This window comes from Electrona antarctica (assembly GCF_951216825.1).
Source record: "Electrona antarctica genome assembly, chromosome: 19".
NCBI classification, from domain to species: Eukaryota; Metazoa; Chordata; class Actinopteri; order Myctophiformes; family Myctophidae; genus Electrona; species Electrona antarctica.
Window position 1 is genome coordinate 38,608,770 of NC_136800.1, and position 16,911 is coordinate 38,625,680.

The 16,911-nt window shown below is 42.6% G+C and overlaps 1 protein-coding gene across 1 annotated transcript in view; it reads right to left on the reverse strand.

Moving 5' to 3' along the window:
- Positions 1-5,923: 5,923 nt before the first annotated feature.
- kiss1ra (KISS1 receptor a) overlaps positions 5,924-16,911 on the reverse strand; it is a gene marked incomplete at its 5' end in the record, with an annotated part of 33,758 nt that continues 22,770 nt past the window's right edge. Inside the window, 3 exons of the mRNA XM_079529347.1 lie at positions 5,924-6,361; positions 9,311-9,549; positions 10,781-10,916. Coding sequence (XP_079385473.1) covers positions 5,975-6,361; positions 9,311-9,549; positions 10,781-10,916 — 762 coding nt within the window. The 3' untranslated portion in view covers positions 5,924-5,974. The remainder of the gene's footprint in view (positions 6,362-9,310; positions 9,550-10,780; positions 10,917-16,911) is intronic.

A 16,911-nucleotide genomic window follows, 5' to 3' on the forward strand; every position in this document is an offset into this window, starting at 1 on the left:
TGGCACTGGACAGTGGTGGTGGTGGTGGTGGGCTGCAGGCTGGGTTAGCCTATACTATCTCCGATGCGTTCCCACTTGCGCTGGCACGGCACATTTGGCATTCGAGCGACGCGTCAGGTTTATTAAACGAGGAGGAGATTGCACATACTGTAACTCCAGAAAGACATCGGCCTGCTGTAGATTAGGCTACAGTAGGCTACCCATGTTGGGACTCTCCGCGCTGCAGCACTGCACTATATTCTCCAACGTCCCGTCATGGAAATATTTCAGCACAGACAGCCCAAATCCCCGCATGTATGCGCTCATGCAAAACACTGTTTAAATGGCTTAAGCATCTAACTTGCAACATTGTTTTTAATTGCACGATTTTACTTGCTTGTAAAGTTGAAAATCTCCTACCAATTTCATATGACACAAAGACACATCGTTTTATATAAACATTTTAGGAGTGAATACATATGTTTCGATGCCTGTGACAGCCTCTCAGCTGGTCAAACAATGCTGCTCCGCTGTTCTACGACAGAAAAACAGGTGAGGACAAAGCGTACGACAGCTCTCGACCAGACGTGATTTTTGTCCTGGCACAAGTTCAATTTCAAGCTTTGGCGGAAATGGTAAATGCCGAAAATTGCGGTAATTTCGGCGTGCACCCATATTTTGGCGTACGCACGGTTGATAAATGAGGGCCACTATCTGATGGGTAGTTATCCATCAGACTACTGTGTGGATTCATGCTCCCTGGAGAATGCTCCCTTACCATTTGAGTGACTCCCATGACCTTTCCTCTAGCATCACCCTCAGGCCAAAAGGTCATCTTTGCACACATGAAATCTCATCATAATGTAATTGACAGATGTTTTATTTATATTTTAATTGTATTTATTTATTTTACTGCTGAGCTGATTTGATAAAACTCTCAGAAAGCATCACTGCTGGTCACATTACACCGATTTCATGATTACCAACGCTATTCTTCAATCCCCCGCCAATTATGTGTAAATATTAATAATGGAAAGTGCCCCCAATGATATGCACATAGGTTTGGTTTGAGATATTTAATATCACAAACAAATTGAGCGATAAACACAATACAGTAGTACATTTTCACAGTGTCACATTAGATACAGCATTGCTCTTCATGTAAAACAAACACTAGGAAAACACAAACAAACACAAATGTTTCATTGCATTCGCTGTAGCCTCAAAATCATGTACTGCTTGATATCGAATATAAATTAAACCTTGAAATAAAAAAGGGCATTTTCTGTATTTCTGCCTTGGTTTGCATAATTATACAATGAGTTTGAGGACATTATTGAAACAGAATGTTATTTTCTCTCCATATTCCTCTCTTACATAGAAAGTGCAGGCATTGAAGTATGACTGAACAATGTGTTAAATAAAATGTCTGCTATTAGTTGTTACTATATATCACCATATCACATGGAATAAACACATCACAGAGCTATAGTCATATAGAAAGGCTACATGGACACATCATCTGCACTCAGAATTAGGTACTCAGCATGTTTACTGGATTATATGCACCTTTCTCCAGTATTTGACACAGTTTTACTTTGCTGACACATCTTGTGTGATGCGGAGTGAGATACATTTCATTTTCAAATTGATTCTATACCTCCATTCTATATTCTATTAAAAGGAAGTCCATGAAGTTGCAGTCAAAATGCGACACATGGCTGAGACACATTCAGATGAAGTTACGAATCCATTATTGTAGCAGGGTGTGTTGATTCAAATATATATCAGGGTGAACGGAGACTATTGTGAAGCCTTTTTTGACAGCCAGTTCATGTATGGACAGTCACTGCGTTTTACTAGTTTGTATATGTTGTGCCTCCCAGTCCCGGCAGAGTAGTTCCGGAGTGGTTCCAACGGATTGTGTGGCCCTGGTCTTTCCCTAGTGGGTCTGATCGAGGGTAGCTACTGGGACGTAAGTCGGGACTTGATCACCCCGGCTGGGTCACCCAAGTGAGGGGTATGATGTTCGCGAGACCCAAAACCCTGATGACCTTGGGATACATCACTGAGGATACGTCCCAGGTGCATCCAAGCGATGTATTTTCGTTCTGAGGTATTCTATTTAGAGTGACTCATAGGAATGTGACAACCAGGTATAGTCTGGTGACCACCGGAGAGACAGGTGACAGCCGGAATGTAGACGGTTGGATAAAATCGGCTGTTTTTAACTTTTCTAAATAAAGTACCTTGACTTTTATCCACCCTCTCCTCATGTTTAACCTTTTTGAGTGCTCGGATCGCTGCCTTTTTTCTAGTACCATAAGATATGTTTTTTTTTTTTTTTTACTTTAATGGCAGCACTCTCCTTTGCTCCCCTAATTTATTCAAATATTCAAATTTCAAATGAAAAGAAAGCCAAGGCACATTTACTGGCAAATAAATCCTATAGTTCAATCAGCACGTTCACGTTCAGCACTTTGGTTTGTCTTCGGTCAATGTAAATGTGCTTTGGTTTGATTAGATATCTCTATTCTACACCATGCTCCTTCTACTGGTCTGGAAATAGCTTTTAATTGTTTTAACCACTGACATGAAAAGTGTCTAGGCTTTCTTTACTTCAAAATTGACAAGGACGCTGGTATCATTCCATCTAGGAATGTTTAATGTAACTCAAATGTAACCTTAATGATAGGACTTCACGTCACAGTTCCAAAATTAACTGAAATAATTAGTCTTGCATAATGTGCACCTACGGTACTTGTTGACATTTCCAATCTACAAACACATCGATAGCCAAGCACATGAAAACACACGCTTGTCTGTGAATGCATGAATGTCTGCGTGTGGAGGACAAAAGATAAGGAAACATTCTCTACTTGACTGGTCTTCACCCCTATCTCAAGGCTGTTTGCAGAGACAGAATCATTCATCTGGAACCTAGCTCTGCCTGGCTGGATACTGACATCAAAACAGAAATGCCAACCATGTTAACCCTAGATTAGCTGAACATCCAGTGAAAAGATGAAATTACGTACCTAGGTTCCATCCTGGAGGCAAATCTTTATCCGGTGATAAAATCATTAAAATGTCCACCAACGTAACCAAAGACCCTAACAGGAGCCCTCGTACAAGGTTTATTCGACTATGCATGCACCTCTTGGTACCACAGCACCTCAAAGGCCCTTAAAACAAGGCTCCAGACTTCCCAAAACAAACTTCTCATGCAACTACTTGGCCTCACTCCCCGAACCCACCTCACCCCTGCCCACTTTGACAGGCTGGAATGGCTTAGGGTTGACGACAGAGTACAGCATCTTGCAATGGGTCTGATCCACAAGATTCAATACACCACCAAGATACCCATGTACTTGTCTAGATACTTCCTTAATGTTAAAGAAGTCCACACTCACAACACCAGAGGGAGTTCACCAAACCATGTGCAACCCAGATTTGGCACAAACGCGGGACTAAATTAATTTCGCTCCTATGCCACCAAAATGTGGAACGCTCTACAAACAGTCATTAAGACATGCGAATCCCTTGACTCCTTCAAAAAAATTGAATCCCAATTAATCCCCCACCCAGGCATCCACCACTAGAAGTGTATATTTGTACGTCTCTAAATGTTATGATGAATTGAACATGGTGGACCCCATTGTAAACAAGTGTAATGCTTTATGGTATCGTCCACAGTTAACAGTTTTGTATTAAGTTGTGCTTGAAATGTAGGCTACTGTAATTCTCCAATTTAAATGGGGAAATCATGAGGGCTGTACAAGTTAAATATTTCCAGGTACTTTTCTTTTATTTAGATTGTGGTTCTTTTCTTGTGGCACTGTATTTTACGAATACCATTAATCATATAGGCCCTCATTTATCAATTGAGTGTAAAATCTGCCCCAAATTCGAGTGTAGGTTTCGTAGTACATCCACGTCGCCACGGCATTTATAAAGTTATCGCAAACAGCTGATCCTTCCATAATTTTGTTCCGACGTTAATAAATGTGATGGCTGAAATCTATCTGGCACGCCCGATGAAATCAAGCCTCGCCCTCGTTTTTGCGACATGAACAACTGCAGTACGACCTTAGAAACCATAGTTACATGACGAAAAAAGTCAATAAAAAGTTGCCTTGCAGTTGCTGCCCGCCTCACCCCCCCGCCTCTCATACACACACACAGACGCACGCACGCACACGCAACTTGCAAGCCCAACGGCAACTGCAGTGTGCGCCTGCATGAATTAAATAAAGCTGTATGCCTACCCTGTCTGTTCTCCTATCGCCTCGCTTGCCTTTCTGGTTAGTAAACCACAGCATGCAAGCCTCCTTTGTTTTAAATGGTCCCCCAAACATTTAATATACAACAAGATATATTAGTGAACGAAAACCTGGCTGAACCTGTGAACCATGAATTAAATAACAAATAGGCGCGCGCACACACGCTGCTGTTTTGCATCTCCTCCCTCCTGTCCTGTCTGTCTGTCTGTCTCTATCACTGTGGTGGTCCGTCCATGACACCATGACCATGCACGTTTATGACAATCTATTTAGATTGCCTCGCGAGTCGCTGCAGTGCCTGGCTGGCAAATGTCAATTATATGAATGTGCTGCCTAAACCAGCCTCATGTAGCCTACATGGCACTGGCAGTGGTGGGCTGGCTGGGTTAGCGCGGTCCCCTCGACTCCCCTGCACTTGCGCTGCGTCGGGTTTATCCTTAAAACGACGAGATGTAACTCGAGAAAGGGGGATTCCAGCACAGGCAGCGCAAATCCTCGCATACGGTATGCACTCATGCAAAACAGAAAACACTGTTTAAATGGCGTACGCATCTAAACTTGCAACATTGTTTTAATTGCGCGATTTTAACTGCTTGTAAAGTTGGTAATTATCTCCTACCAATTTCATATGACACAGACACATCGTTGATGTAGGCCTATTGCTTTTTTTCCTTTTCTTTTTCTTTTTTTACATGTAGCCCATATACCGTAGGCCTACATACAGTTTTATATTAACATTTTAGGAGTGAATACATATGTTTAGATGCCTGTGACAGCCTCTCAGCTGGTCAAACAATGCTGCTCCGCTGTTCTACGACGGTGAGGACAAAGCGTACGACAGCTCCCGACCAGAAGTGATTTTTGTCCTGGCGCACGGTCAAGTTCAAGGTTTTGCGGAAATGGTAAATGCCGAAAATTGCAATTGTAATTTCGGCGTGCACCCATATTTTGGCGTACGCACGGTTGATAAATGAGGGCCATAGTGATAATTCAAAAGACACCAGAAAGTGTTACCAGTCACTCACAATTAAAATACGAAGTAAATACGAAGTATTGCACAAATTTAGCAAGACTTGAATTTCATTTTTTTAAATTATCTACAGCAGTTTTTGAAGCTATTCAAATAAATATATTCAAATTGCAACAACTATGAATTTACAGCATGAGAATCCAGTAACACGCATATAGTATGATACCCTGATAGGACACATGAACACAATGGTCAATCAATACACGCGCAACACATGACTTTGAATGTGGCAGAGTGACAACTGCGACTGCTGGACAGGTAACAGCAGCACAGCCGTGACACGGATTGCTCGCTTGTTCATTTCCCATAATATGGCTGTTTTTTATCAGCTTGCAGAGCTGATCATGTATCAGGCAGCTCATGCTTAAACACTTCTCTCTTCTCTTCAACACTTTTTGACCATGGCTATCCTTTACGCCAATGGGGAGCCCTTCCCCCCCCCTCCCAGACTCACAATTTCCCATAGACTGAGAGGACGTTTTCCCATGGCTTGGGAGGACAACAAAAGAAGCTGTTTGGAATGTTAATATCTCTCTCTCTCTCTCTCTCTCTCTCTCTCTCTCTCTCTCTCTCTCTCTCTCTCTCTCTCTCTCTCTCTCTCTCTCTCTCTGTTAGATTACTTGCAATGTTTTCTGAAGTGCTGCTCATAAAATGTAAATATACAAATTCTCGTTCTTCAAAATCAAGTTGCCACTGCATTCTGGTTGTTGTTGTTTCCTTCCTCTGCGGCGAATTTGATTTCGGCGTTGGCCGTCCTGGAGGCCGTGCTCCCGTCTCTGATCTTGTGTTTGAACAGGAACGGGAACGTCTTCTTGAAGGACTTGCGGAAGCTGGCTCCCATGAAGCCGTAGACTATGGGGTTGACGGAGGAGTTGGCGTAGGACATGCAGTTGGCCCACGTCTTGATCTTATAGGTGGCGTAGTTGGGCCGGTAGCTCGGATAGAAGGACTGGAAGAGGACAAAGAACTGAATGGGACCCCAGCAGAGCGTGAAGAGCAGCACGATCACCACCACCATCTTGGAGACCTTCCTCCTGATGCTGATGGTCCTCTCCGACAGCAGGTTCACCTGGGAAGGGAGAGGAGGTCTTAAAAACTTGCTAATTATTAGTTGCGAACGCAGTGAGCATTTACTATGAGACCCAGCAGATCATGTCTGTCTGTCTGTCTGTGTGTCTGTCACGCTGTAACACCACCCGCCCACCACCAGAGGGCGCAGCTGTATCACACAAAAACACACACACACGTGCACGCACACACACACACACACACACGCACGCATGCACGCACGCACGCACGCACACACACAAAACTTAACTTAAAAAAAACTTAAAAGGGAAAAACTTTAAAAGGAAAAACTTAAAAAAAACGTAACTTAAAGAAAAACTTAACTTAAAAAAACCCTTAAAAATTACATTACGTAATTTATTCTAATTGTTGTTTTTGCAATTTACGAGCTGCGTTCGCGCGTCTTACTTGTACTAGCCCTTACCCGTTGTGAGACATTGCCGTTTTTTTAATTTTATATAATTTATCTTCCCCCCTGAGATTTTTTATTTAACTACATTGCAAAAGAAGTAGCATTACTTTTGACAGTGCAGAAACATAATTGCCTTCCTTGATGAGCATCAACGACCATCATCACCTGGGCACAGTTACAGTCACAGACAGCTCCCCTCTACAGTGCTCTACTACTGAAAGTGACTATCATTTCTCTCCAAAAGCACTTGAATATGATGGAATATGACTAAAGCTTGGTTGGGTGCGAGGCGAGCAGTGACGCACAATGAATTAGGCTTAAAATAAATAAAAATATAGCAGAGAGAAACGCATGCTTGGATTGGTCTCAATTATTTTATTTAACGATAAGCAACAATTTTTGCTTTCACCCAATCCGCCCAATTGTAGCAGCCTTCATGAAAGCAGTGACGCACAAATAGTTAGGCTTAAAATAAAACATCCGACCATAACAAGTCAACATTAAATAAAACTGCCTGACACAGGCATTACCTCTCAAATAAAAAGGCTTCGTGGAAACAGCACACGCAAGTGTAAAGGAAAGGCATTTTCCTTATCTTGCCGTAAAATTAACTGAAATAAAGCGTCATTTAATCAAGGCTTTATGACAGCAGCGAGACGAGTGCTTGCTGCGAGGCGCACACAATCAGAGCTGCCTGGGAGAAATGTGAGGCCCTGTGCTTTAATAATTAATTAATTAATATCCAAAACTATACAAAAATGATCACATTTCTATCTATAAGGACAAAACTTATTAGAAAAAATATTAATAGCATATGAAAGCCTTTTGAAATGTGTAGGCCTGTAGGTTACTGAATTGCAGGTGCTGCCAAATAAGTATAATTACTAGGCTACCAAATGCCAGTCAGTTGCGCAAATATAGGTCAGATCAATTAGCAGAGCGGAGCAGCTTCTCACTGACCAGCTCTTCTTAAAGTTTACTTAGCCTACTTTAATAATATGACATAGTGTTGGATCTCCATCCTCCAGACAAAGAAACCTTGTATTATAATTGGATTATGCCTATAATTCTTCTTTCTTCAAACCAGCACGAGCCACAAGGTAAGAAACTATATAATGATTCACTGTTCGCACAGCACCCAGGCAGGTGTTCTTAATCGCGTCGCATTCCCATCAAAGTAGCACACTAACTTTGCGATCAACCTTCTTAATTTGCTTATTTTATTTGTAAAAAGCAACACTGTATTAAGACAGTAATAATATTGGTGCAAAATGGAAATATATGAGAGAGAGAGAGAGAGAGAGAGAGAGAGAGAGAGAGAGAGAGAGAGAGAGAATTGCTTTGAGAGAGAGAATTGCTTTGAGAGAGAGAGAGAGAGAGAGAGAGAGAGAGAATTGCTTTGAGAGAGAGAGAGAGAGAGAGAGAGAATTGCTTTGAGAGAGAGAGAGAGAGAGAGAGAGAGAGAGAGAGAATTGCTTTGAGAGAGAGAGAGAGAGAGAGAGAGAGAGAATTGCTTAGAGTGAGAGAGAGAGAGAGAGACAGACAGACAGACAGACACGTAAAGCCGTTCCATTTCAACGAATACAAAAATGCCATCTCGCAGGCGCGACTCCGTGAGGCCCTGTGCGGCCGCACCGTTCGCACAAGCGTCTCTGTCTCTGAGAGTGCAATATTATAGTTAGTTACCGTACTTATATTAGTGCAGAAAAGAGACAATAAATCCCGCTTTGGAGAAGATGCGTTCCGAATCCGAAGGGGTTGTAGTGGCTGGGAATCATTCTATCCAGAATCAGGGATTCTACACTTTTGATTTATTTTTGGGCGGCATGACTGCAGGCTGCAGCTGTTCTTGTTGACTTCCTTGTTGTTACCACGAGTGAGGGGGGAGAGGGGAGGAGGCGTTGCGAGGTCTGCGAGGCGCCAGCATGCAGCATGGCTCGTGGACCAAATGGGCCGGCTCGCGGAACAAAAGCGGCCGCTTTTTTTTTTAATGACTATTCGATTTTTTATTTCAAGATCGATTCCCGTGCATATCGATCGATCGTCGATTAATTAGGGTCAGCCCTAATTGACTGGCAGCGGTGGCAGCGGTGGCCGAATATGTGGCAGCGGTGGCCGAACGGATAGCGGAGCGGTCTTGATACCGGAAGGTCGCCAGTTCGAATCAGCGGTCCGACACGTTAAAATTACCACCGCTGAAGTGCCCTTGAACAAGGCATTGAACCACTACGATGAAATGTGTTCTATGAGCAGGGCCTGGCTGGAAACAAGTTCTTGAGCTTAGCCCAGATACCCTGGGTAAATATAGATTTCATTTCATTTCATTTAATTTCATTTCACTGGGACTCAATATACTGTACATAACATTACTGCTCATACATTTCCAAAGACCAAAGTAGGCCTATTATATAGATTGCTTTTTGAGGAAGACATTCCATTCATCTCAGTATGAAAGTATTCAGTATAAAAATAATCTTGCAGAGACCTCAAACTTGCTTGAGATGATAGGTTAATTATAGCCATTAAACACTTGCGCACCTGGTAGTTGTTATCGACTGGCTCCACTGTGGGCTGACCCACTCTCTTCACCATGAGTGCATAGCAGAAGGTGATGGTGAGGACAGGCAGCAGGTAGGCAGCTATGAACTGGTAGAGGATGAAGGCTCTCTCATGGGTCTTGGAGGGGAATCTCTCCACGCAGTACTGCTGGGGGCCGTACCAGTTGCCCTCCTCAATGCGCTGGTACATGAAAATAGGTGTGGACAGGATGAAGGAGCCTGGGTAGGACAATTACTGAATTAGTTGAAACTTGAATTATTATAATTATTGTCATGGATTTATTCTTTATTCTTTGAGACACACACACTATTTAAAAAAATCACATCCGTGTGAACTGAGTGGTGCAAGGTCTTATATAGCCTGATCAGCTGTGGTCTGACATAATGTCAGTGACCATGGTAACCATGCTCACCTGTGCACGGACACAAACATACAGACAAAGCTGGTTGTTGGAGTGGTTTGCACCACTCAAAAAAAGTGGTCCAAAGTTCTTTCTTTCAATTAAGAAACATTGCCAAAATCAGGTCTCTACTGACACCTCAAGACGAGTTAAAGCTCCATTTTCCCCTCCCGGTTGGATTATTATTATTCATTGTTTACTCACTACCCTGAGTTGCTCCTCTACATACACCGCCTCCAGCTGCTGCAGAATGCGGCTGCTAGACTTTTAACGAATACATTACTGTATAGAAGGTCACATATCACAATGCAGACTGCAAAATATTTTAATGACTTACAGTAAAAAGCCTCCACAGGCTGGCCCCAAATGGATTATATTACTGTATTTGCAGACATCTAACCGAACGGTCAATACTTGACCTTTCACTCTGTATTTGGTCTGCTCTTTTTTCCTCTAACCTATTACCTATTTACCTATTTGCTCAGACACATATATGACGTAAATGCTCCATTAATTGTCAATGGGAATTTGTGTAGGACGAAAATAGACGATTTGCTGCCTCGTCCACATATGACATAAATTCTTCATTCATTGTCAATGGGAATTTAATGTTTGTGTAAGACGAAAATCTTCACTAATATCTGAATATAGGAGGGGCTAGCGCCCCTCAAAAAACATTTGGCGCCCCCCTGTAGAAACTCTGAGGACCCCCGGCCCTAGGGGTCCCAGACCCCTTTTGAAAGACCCCTGCACTAAACAACGGTTAAGTATTGTAGTGCCGGGAACAACCACCATCTTATGAAAAAGGAAGACGGGACATCCAAATGATTCCTTTTGCTCAACCTCCCGATCCATGAAAATGAGTCAAACCCACTCAAGAAGCACCATTTTTTGCAAAGGTGCAAACAAGTCAGGTGACAGCTCGCTCAAGTTTTAGTTTATGAAATGGGAATGTAATTTACATTTACATTCGAATTATCTTCTACATTTCTGTTGTCAAGTTTGTTTTTAATCATATAAACAACAAATAGAGTAGCCTATTAGCTGACCAATCCAAATGCAGACACTGACGATCATGGCAACTCTTGGGGTGCGGTGGCGGAGGGACTTGAGCGGGTAGACAGTGACATAACAGCGGTCTCCACTCATGGCAGTCAGGGTGATGCAGGTGGCTTGCACTGTCATCTACAGGAAGGAAGAGCACGCACACCCGCACACACGCACACACACACACAGTCCACATGTTTGTGTGGTGATCGTCTATGTACACAATTGGGAAATAATCTCATAGCTTGTACCATAAAATCCTCAGTGGTATCCATGTATACACTCAGTTAAACTTAAACACTAAGTCATTGTTGCATTTTTCTTGTGCCACTGTTTAGCGGTACCGTGCTGGCGTGCTTACAGTAAGAGACGTTAGATGACCAAACTGTGTCTATTCATAAACAGGGTCAAAGACTACTCGACCACTGTCATGTCCCGTTATTATTTATATGAAACTTTTTGTTCTGCTGTCTTGGGCAGGACGCCCTTTAAAATATATATTTTGAATCTCAACTCTATAATAAAGATCAACAAAAACAAAACAAGAACAGCATGCCAAACCACCAATGCTCAATGTCTGAACAACTGTACGGAGTAACCGTGAGTATTAAAGACACTTTGGATGTGGACAGCGTTCATTCACTTCAGCAGGAATTAAAGATGCATCCTGTAAGCAGCTACTTGATACCGAAGAGAAACAGCCTTTTCTTTAATTGCTTCTACGATATTTCTGAGGTCTCCTAATTGTGCTCTTGTTTTTGAAGCACATGGGATGAATGAGAGTGCCTGCTGCTGCGTGCGAGTGTGTGTGCGTGTGCGTGTGTGTGTGTGTGTTTGTGTGTGTGTGTGTGTGTGTGTGTGTGTGTGCGTGCGTGCGTGCATGCTCGTGTGTGTGTATGTGTGTGAGTGTGAGTGACAGAGAGCTCTATCTTAGACACACACAGAGAGACAGAGAGAGAGAAAGCGAGAGGGTATGACGGAGAAAGAAAAAGTAAGCGTATTGAGGAGTTGGAAGGAGTGCAGAGCTGTGAAGGGTTGGTAATGCTGCTGTGATAGCATAGTAATTAACATATGAACACAGAAACCCATTAAATTTCCAATTATGGTGAAGAATACTGAATTCAATTAATCTACCCAATGCGCCACATCAACAGAATGCTAATTAAACCCCAAATCTGTAGTTCATAGCGGTTTACATTTGAAATTGATGGTGCAACTCGCATAATCAAGCGATCATGTTTTTTTAACCCCACTTAATTGTACTGGGGTCAAAAACAAGAACCTTGATAATAACAACCTTCACCGACCACCGAAAAGCCTTTGACTCAGTCCACACAGGGTAAAGATACTGGACATTACTCATTACTCAGTGTATGCGGGATCGTGTTGAAGCTTGTGAAAACATTGCCTGGGTCCCACGGACACACGGTCCGGCCATGCCCGACCACACCACTGAGGTGACATCTTGGAAGGAGAGTACTGCAGGACAACGCCGGCATACCTCTTCATCGTCATGCTTGACTATGCACTCGTCACACTGAGCAGGGCCATTGTTGGGAGAGAGACACATAGCTATCTAGGCTTCACCCTTGTCCCACTGTCACCAAAGAGTCGACTCGGCAAGTGCCTCTATAGTGCAGTGGTTCTCAACCCGTGGGTCGCGACCCCTCGGGGGGTCGCCAAATTATTTTAGGGGGTCCCCAAATTATTGTCAAAAAATAAAAAGATTTTTTTTCTTTTTTTCACGGTTTTTCAAAAATAGCAGACCTACAAGCTCATAGCGCGCCACTCGGTGGCGCGCTATGAGCTTGTAGATCTGCTATTTTTCAATAGCTAAATTATAACATAATGCTTAAAACACCAAAAGGGGTTCCCGCCCAAAATGGGTTATGGTTATTGTAGCAGTCGATTTATATTGGGGGTCGGGAGGGGGCGGGGCGGGGGTCCCGAGACATTGCCAAAGCATTTCCGGGGGTCCCCGGCCAAAAACGTTGAGAACCCCTGCTATAGTGCAGTGGTTCCCAAACTTGTCAGGCCGATACCCAAAAGAGGCCGGGACCCAAAATAGCAGATCTACAAGCTGCCTGTCCACCTACAGTTATATAGTCCTGTTAAGTCCTTAAGAAGGGCCTTAGTTTTTGAGATAGCCCTACCCGAGTTAGAACAAAACGCAACCATGTTTTTTCCTAGTCTCCCATTAATGAAATGGATTGTTGGCTATTCTTTAGTTTAGATTTACCCCAATCTCTGAAAAGGCCAGTCTGAATAGAGCAAAGGTGACAAAAACCTATACAAATTTGCTGAGGTATGAACCTCTACCCTACTTCACCAAAGAGTCAGAATGTACTGAATAGTCCTTTAAACATACCTCTAGTTTAGGCGGAAATGTGACTTTTGTGGTGAGGAATCCTTTACGTTATCAGATTTACAAAAACTAAAACTAAAACCATACATGTATGTCAAATAAGCTGTTACACATTAACCAGTGGTTGTGTGTAGCCTAGTACCGTTTTAGTTGCAAATGAGACTGATTTATACATACGCCTTCTCTGGAATCATAAAACATTATTTTCATGCTGGAATAACGCCTTACTTTTTGATACATACCAAATGTATATTATATTACATAATCAAAAAGGTTTTGTAGTCAAATTCCTTCTCAGTTGGCATTGTTTAACCCTCCCTGTTGTGTTCGTGCTATCCATTCTTGTGTTTTTGGGAGTATGTATTCCATATTGAGGCAATTGATAATGAATGGAAATATCCAATATTCCAACAATATCAATCTACGCAGAGGTGCGTAGATTAATTAATTGTGTTGAGAATTGCAGGCCTCTAAATTCATAGAAGCATTACACAAATGGATTCCTATTAGAGAGTATATGCACATAAATGAAAATGGAAGAATGTGCACCAACTTGGATGAACTGAGGCTCATAATTGCATCAACAACAGATGCAGCCTCTGCAAATCTTCCACTAACAAACACACACACATTTGAACAACGTGTTCAAAGAGCAATGTACTAGGCAGTAGGCAGACAGCGTGTGCCACAGCCCACAGGCACATCCCTAAACCGACAAGGGATAGATTGTCAGTGATGGAGCAATTGAAGCAGCCTTATTTAAGAACCCCCACCGCACCTACAGAGGTGAGAGACAACTCATTTGTACTGCAAAGATGGAAATTGTAGAGAGAGTGGAAAGTGCCATTGCCTCTCCGTTGGCCTTCCCTCTATGAGTTCTGCTGTGCAGAATGCCAAAATGTGTGTGAAGAGCCTGACACTGATATGACTTTCTAGTACACACGCACGCACGCACGCACACAAACACACACACACACACTGTGTTTGTTTTCCATTTCAGTCTTTAATTAAATGACATGTCTGTTATTATTATTACTATAATAGTAGTCTGAAAACTTTTGAGTGAGCCTCTAAGGCCACCGTACGCCGTCGTCATTCATATTAGCTTACTGTTCACTAGCGTGGCAGAAAGAATGCCTCGTCTCTCCTAATCCACGGACGGTCTCCGTGGTTTTGATCTGATGGATATACTAGCGCTTCATTTCTGACTTGGCCATGTTTTCCCGGCACCCCAGAGCTCCTATTTTGAAGGAATCCCGGGAATGATTGTGTTAACTGGGGGCAGCGGTGGCCGAACGGTTTGCGGAGCGGTCTTGATACCGGAAGGTCGTCAGTTCGAATCCCCGGACCGGCACGTTCAAATTACCACCGCTGAAGTGCCCTTGAGCAAGGCATTGAACCCCTACCATGAAATGTTCAATGAGCAGGGTGTGGCTGTAAACAAGCATCTCGAGCTTAGTCCACTTCCCTGGGTAAACAAAGAACTTTGCTTTGCTTTACTAACTCTTGTTCTAACTTTGCTGTGCCTGCATGCAGTATGAAGTGTGACTGTGCGATCATCTGGTGGCGCTGAAACTATTAGATTCCCCCTCACCTCCCTCACTCCCTGACTGTACTGGTAACATTATAGAGCGTCGCAGTCCCGCCTCCTACCCTGGACCAGGAAATAAAACCCAATGCATTTTCCTCATAGACATTTCTTAAAGTATTTATTTAAAGACGGTTACGCCGCGGACAAAGCCAACTCGAGTCGTGACAACTCATGACAACACAAACAATATTTTGGACCAAACAAATAATTAGAAAGAAGAACAAAACGGCAGGTTACAACACTTTTTTTGTTGTTTTTCTTCTTTGTAATTATTTGTTTGGTCCAAAATATTGTTTGTGTTGTCATGAGTTGTCACGACTCGAGTTGGCTTTGTCCGCGGCGTAACCGTCTTTAAATAAATACTTTAAGAAATGTCTATGGGAAAAATGCATTGGGTTTCATTTCCTGGTCCAGGGTAGGAGGCGGGACTGCGACGCTCTATAGAGTTATAGTGAATGACATTTTAACCTGGTTTTGATACATTTTGTAGTCCTCCTTTTAAATAGGTTGTTCAAGTAAAGAATTATATTTCTAACCTGATGACCCTTCCTTGCCGTTTTAAGTGATTAAAGTATAAGTACTCTGCCTTGAGCCTAAATAAAATATTATGTATTTGTACTGGAACCACACGTCTCTGCTCCTCCTTATCTCAACCCTGTGGTGTATCATTATTGCGAACGAAGTGAGCACTAACTATAGAAGCTGGCCGAAACTGGCTGTCTGTGTGTCAGTTTGTCTGTCTGTGTGTCACGCTGTAACACCACCCGCCCGCCACCAGAGGGCAACTATGAACTGAAATTGGAACGATACAGAGGTCTCTCTCTGTGTGTGTGTGTGTGTGTGTGTGTGTGTCAGACTGCCACAACAGCTTCGTTCACTTCCCGCGTTTACGCGTCTTACTTGTATATTATCATATATTCTCTGGGTGAAACTCCCATGGTGGCGTAGTCTGTTGGTTCTGTGTCCGGGCCCAAGTGCCCTGGCCACACTAGGCTAGCGAGTTTCTTGGGACATTTGTGGTTGTAGTGGCTACATCTGTCATTAAAAAATTTAGATTTTGTAGTGATTATCTTAGTTTTAAGGTCAACGGTTGTATATGCAATGCACTTCTGCACTGCCTTTCAGGGCGAGTTCATGCAGCATCGCAGGCGTGCATTAATGACGATAAAGAACACCCTCGAGTGTAATATTGCTTAAGTATGTAGACCAGCTGAAGAGGGACACTGTCCTCACAACGGCAGAGGAGCTGCACTCCTGCATGAAGACGCTTTACAAACAAAACAAAACAAATAACTTGTTACTGAAAGAGAGAAATTGGGACTACAGAGTTCTAAAAACAGTAAAGTAAAAAAAAAAATAGAAAAGGCAATTTTAAAATAATAGAGGGTGGAGACTGCATTGACGTGGCTTGGGAGTGAGTTCCAGAGAGAACCGTGGTGTTTATCTATTCATGGGAGCCAGTGGAGCTGTCATATGAAAAATATCTATTCCATACTTATGCTTACGATTATGATTAGACTTTTCAAACCTTGATTATATTCTAAAGGCTATTCTGATGAAAAATACATTACCCCAGAAGTTCCTCTACGTCATCAATGTAGTCCCTTTGAGACTATTATGCTTGAACTTCCATCTCCGTGTCTCTTCGTATTCCATGCACAACATGATGAACATAGTTACAATGCTTCTCAAAGGGATTTAGTATGCGTCATGCTGTGTGATGCTGAACCATATTCCTTTGAAATAGCCTTTCGAGAGAGAAACCATTAGACAAAATATATTTTCTATATGTGTCCCACAGCTCTGTGTTCCATTTTATATCATTCTCTTATATCATAGCAGCTGATCTGTATGTCACATAGAGAGAGAGAGAGAGAGAGAGAGAGATGAGCTGAGATCTCTCTCTCTCTCTCTCTCTCTCTCTCTCTCTCTCTCTCTCTCTCTCTCTCTCTCTCTCGGGTAATGAGATCAAGCAGGAAAAAGAAAGAAAGTTTGTACAGGTTTGTACAGTACAGGACCAGGTAAAGGGTTTTCAAATGAATTAGTAGAACTGCTAACCTCTGTATATAATGATGGGATCAAGGAAGGCAAAATGCATTCATCCTTCTACCATGGGGTTATATCGCTTATATATATAAAAATCACACCCGTGTGAACTGAGTGGTGTAATATAGCCT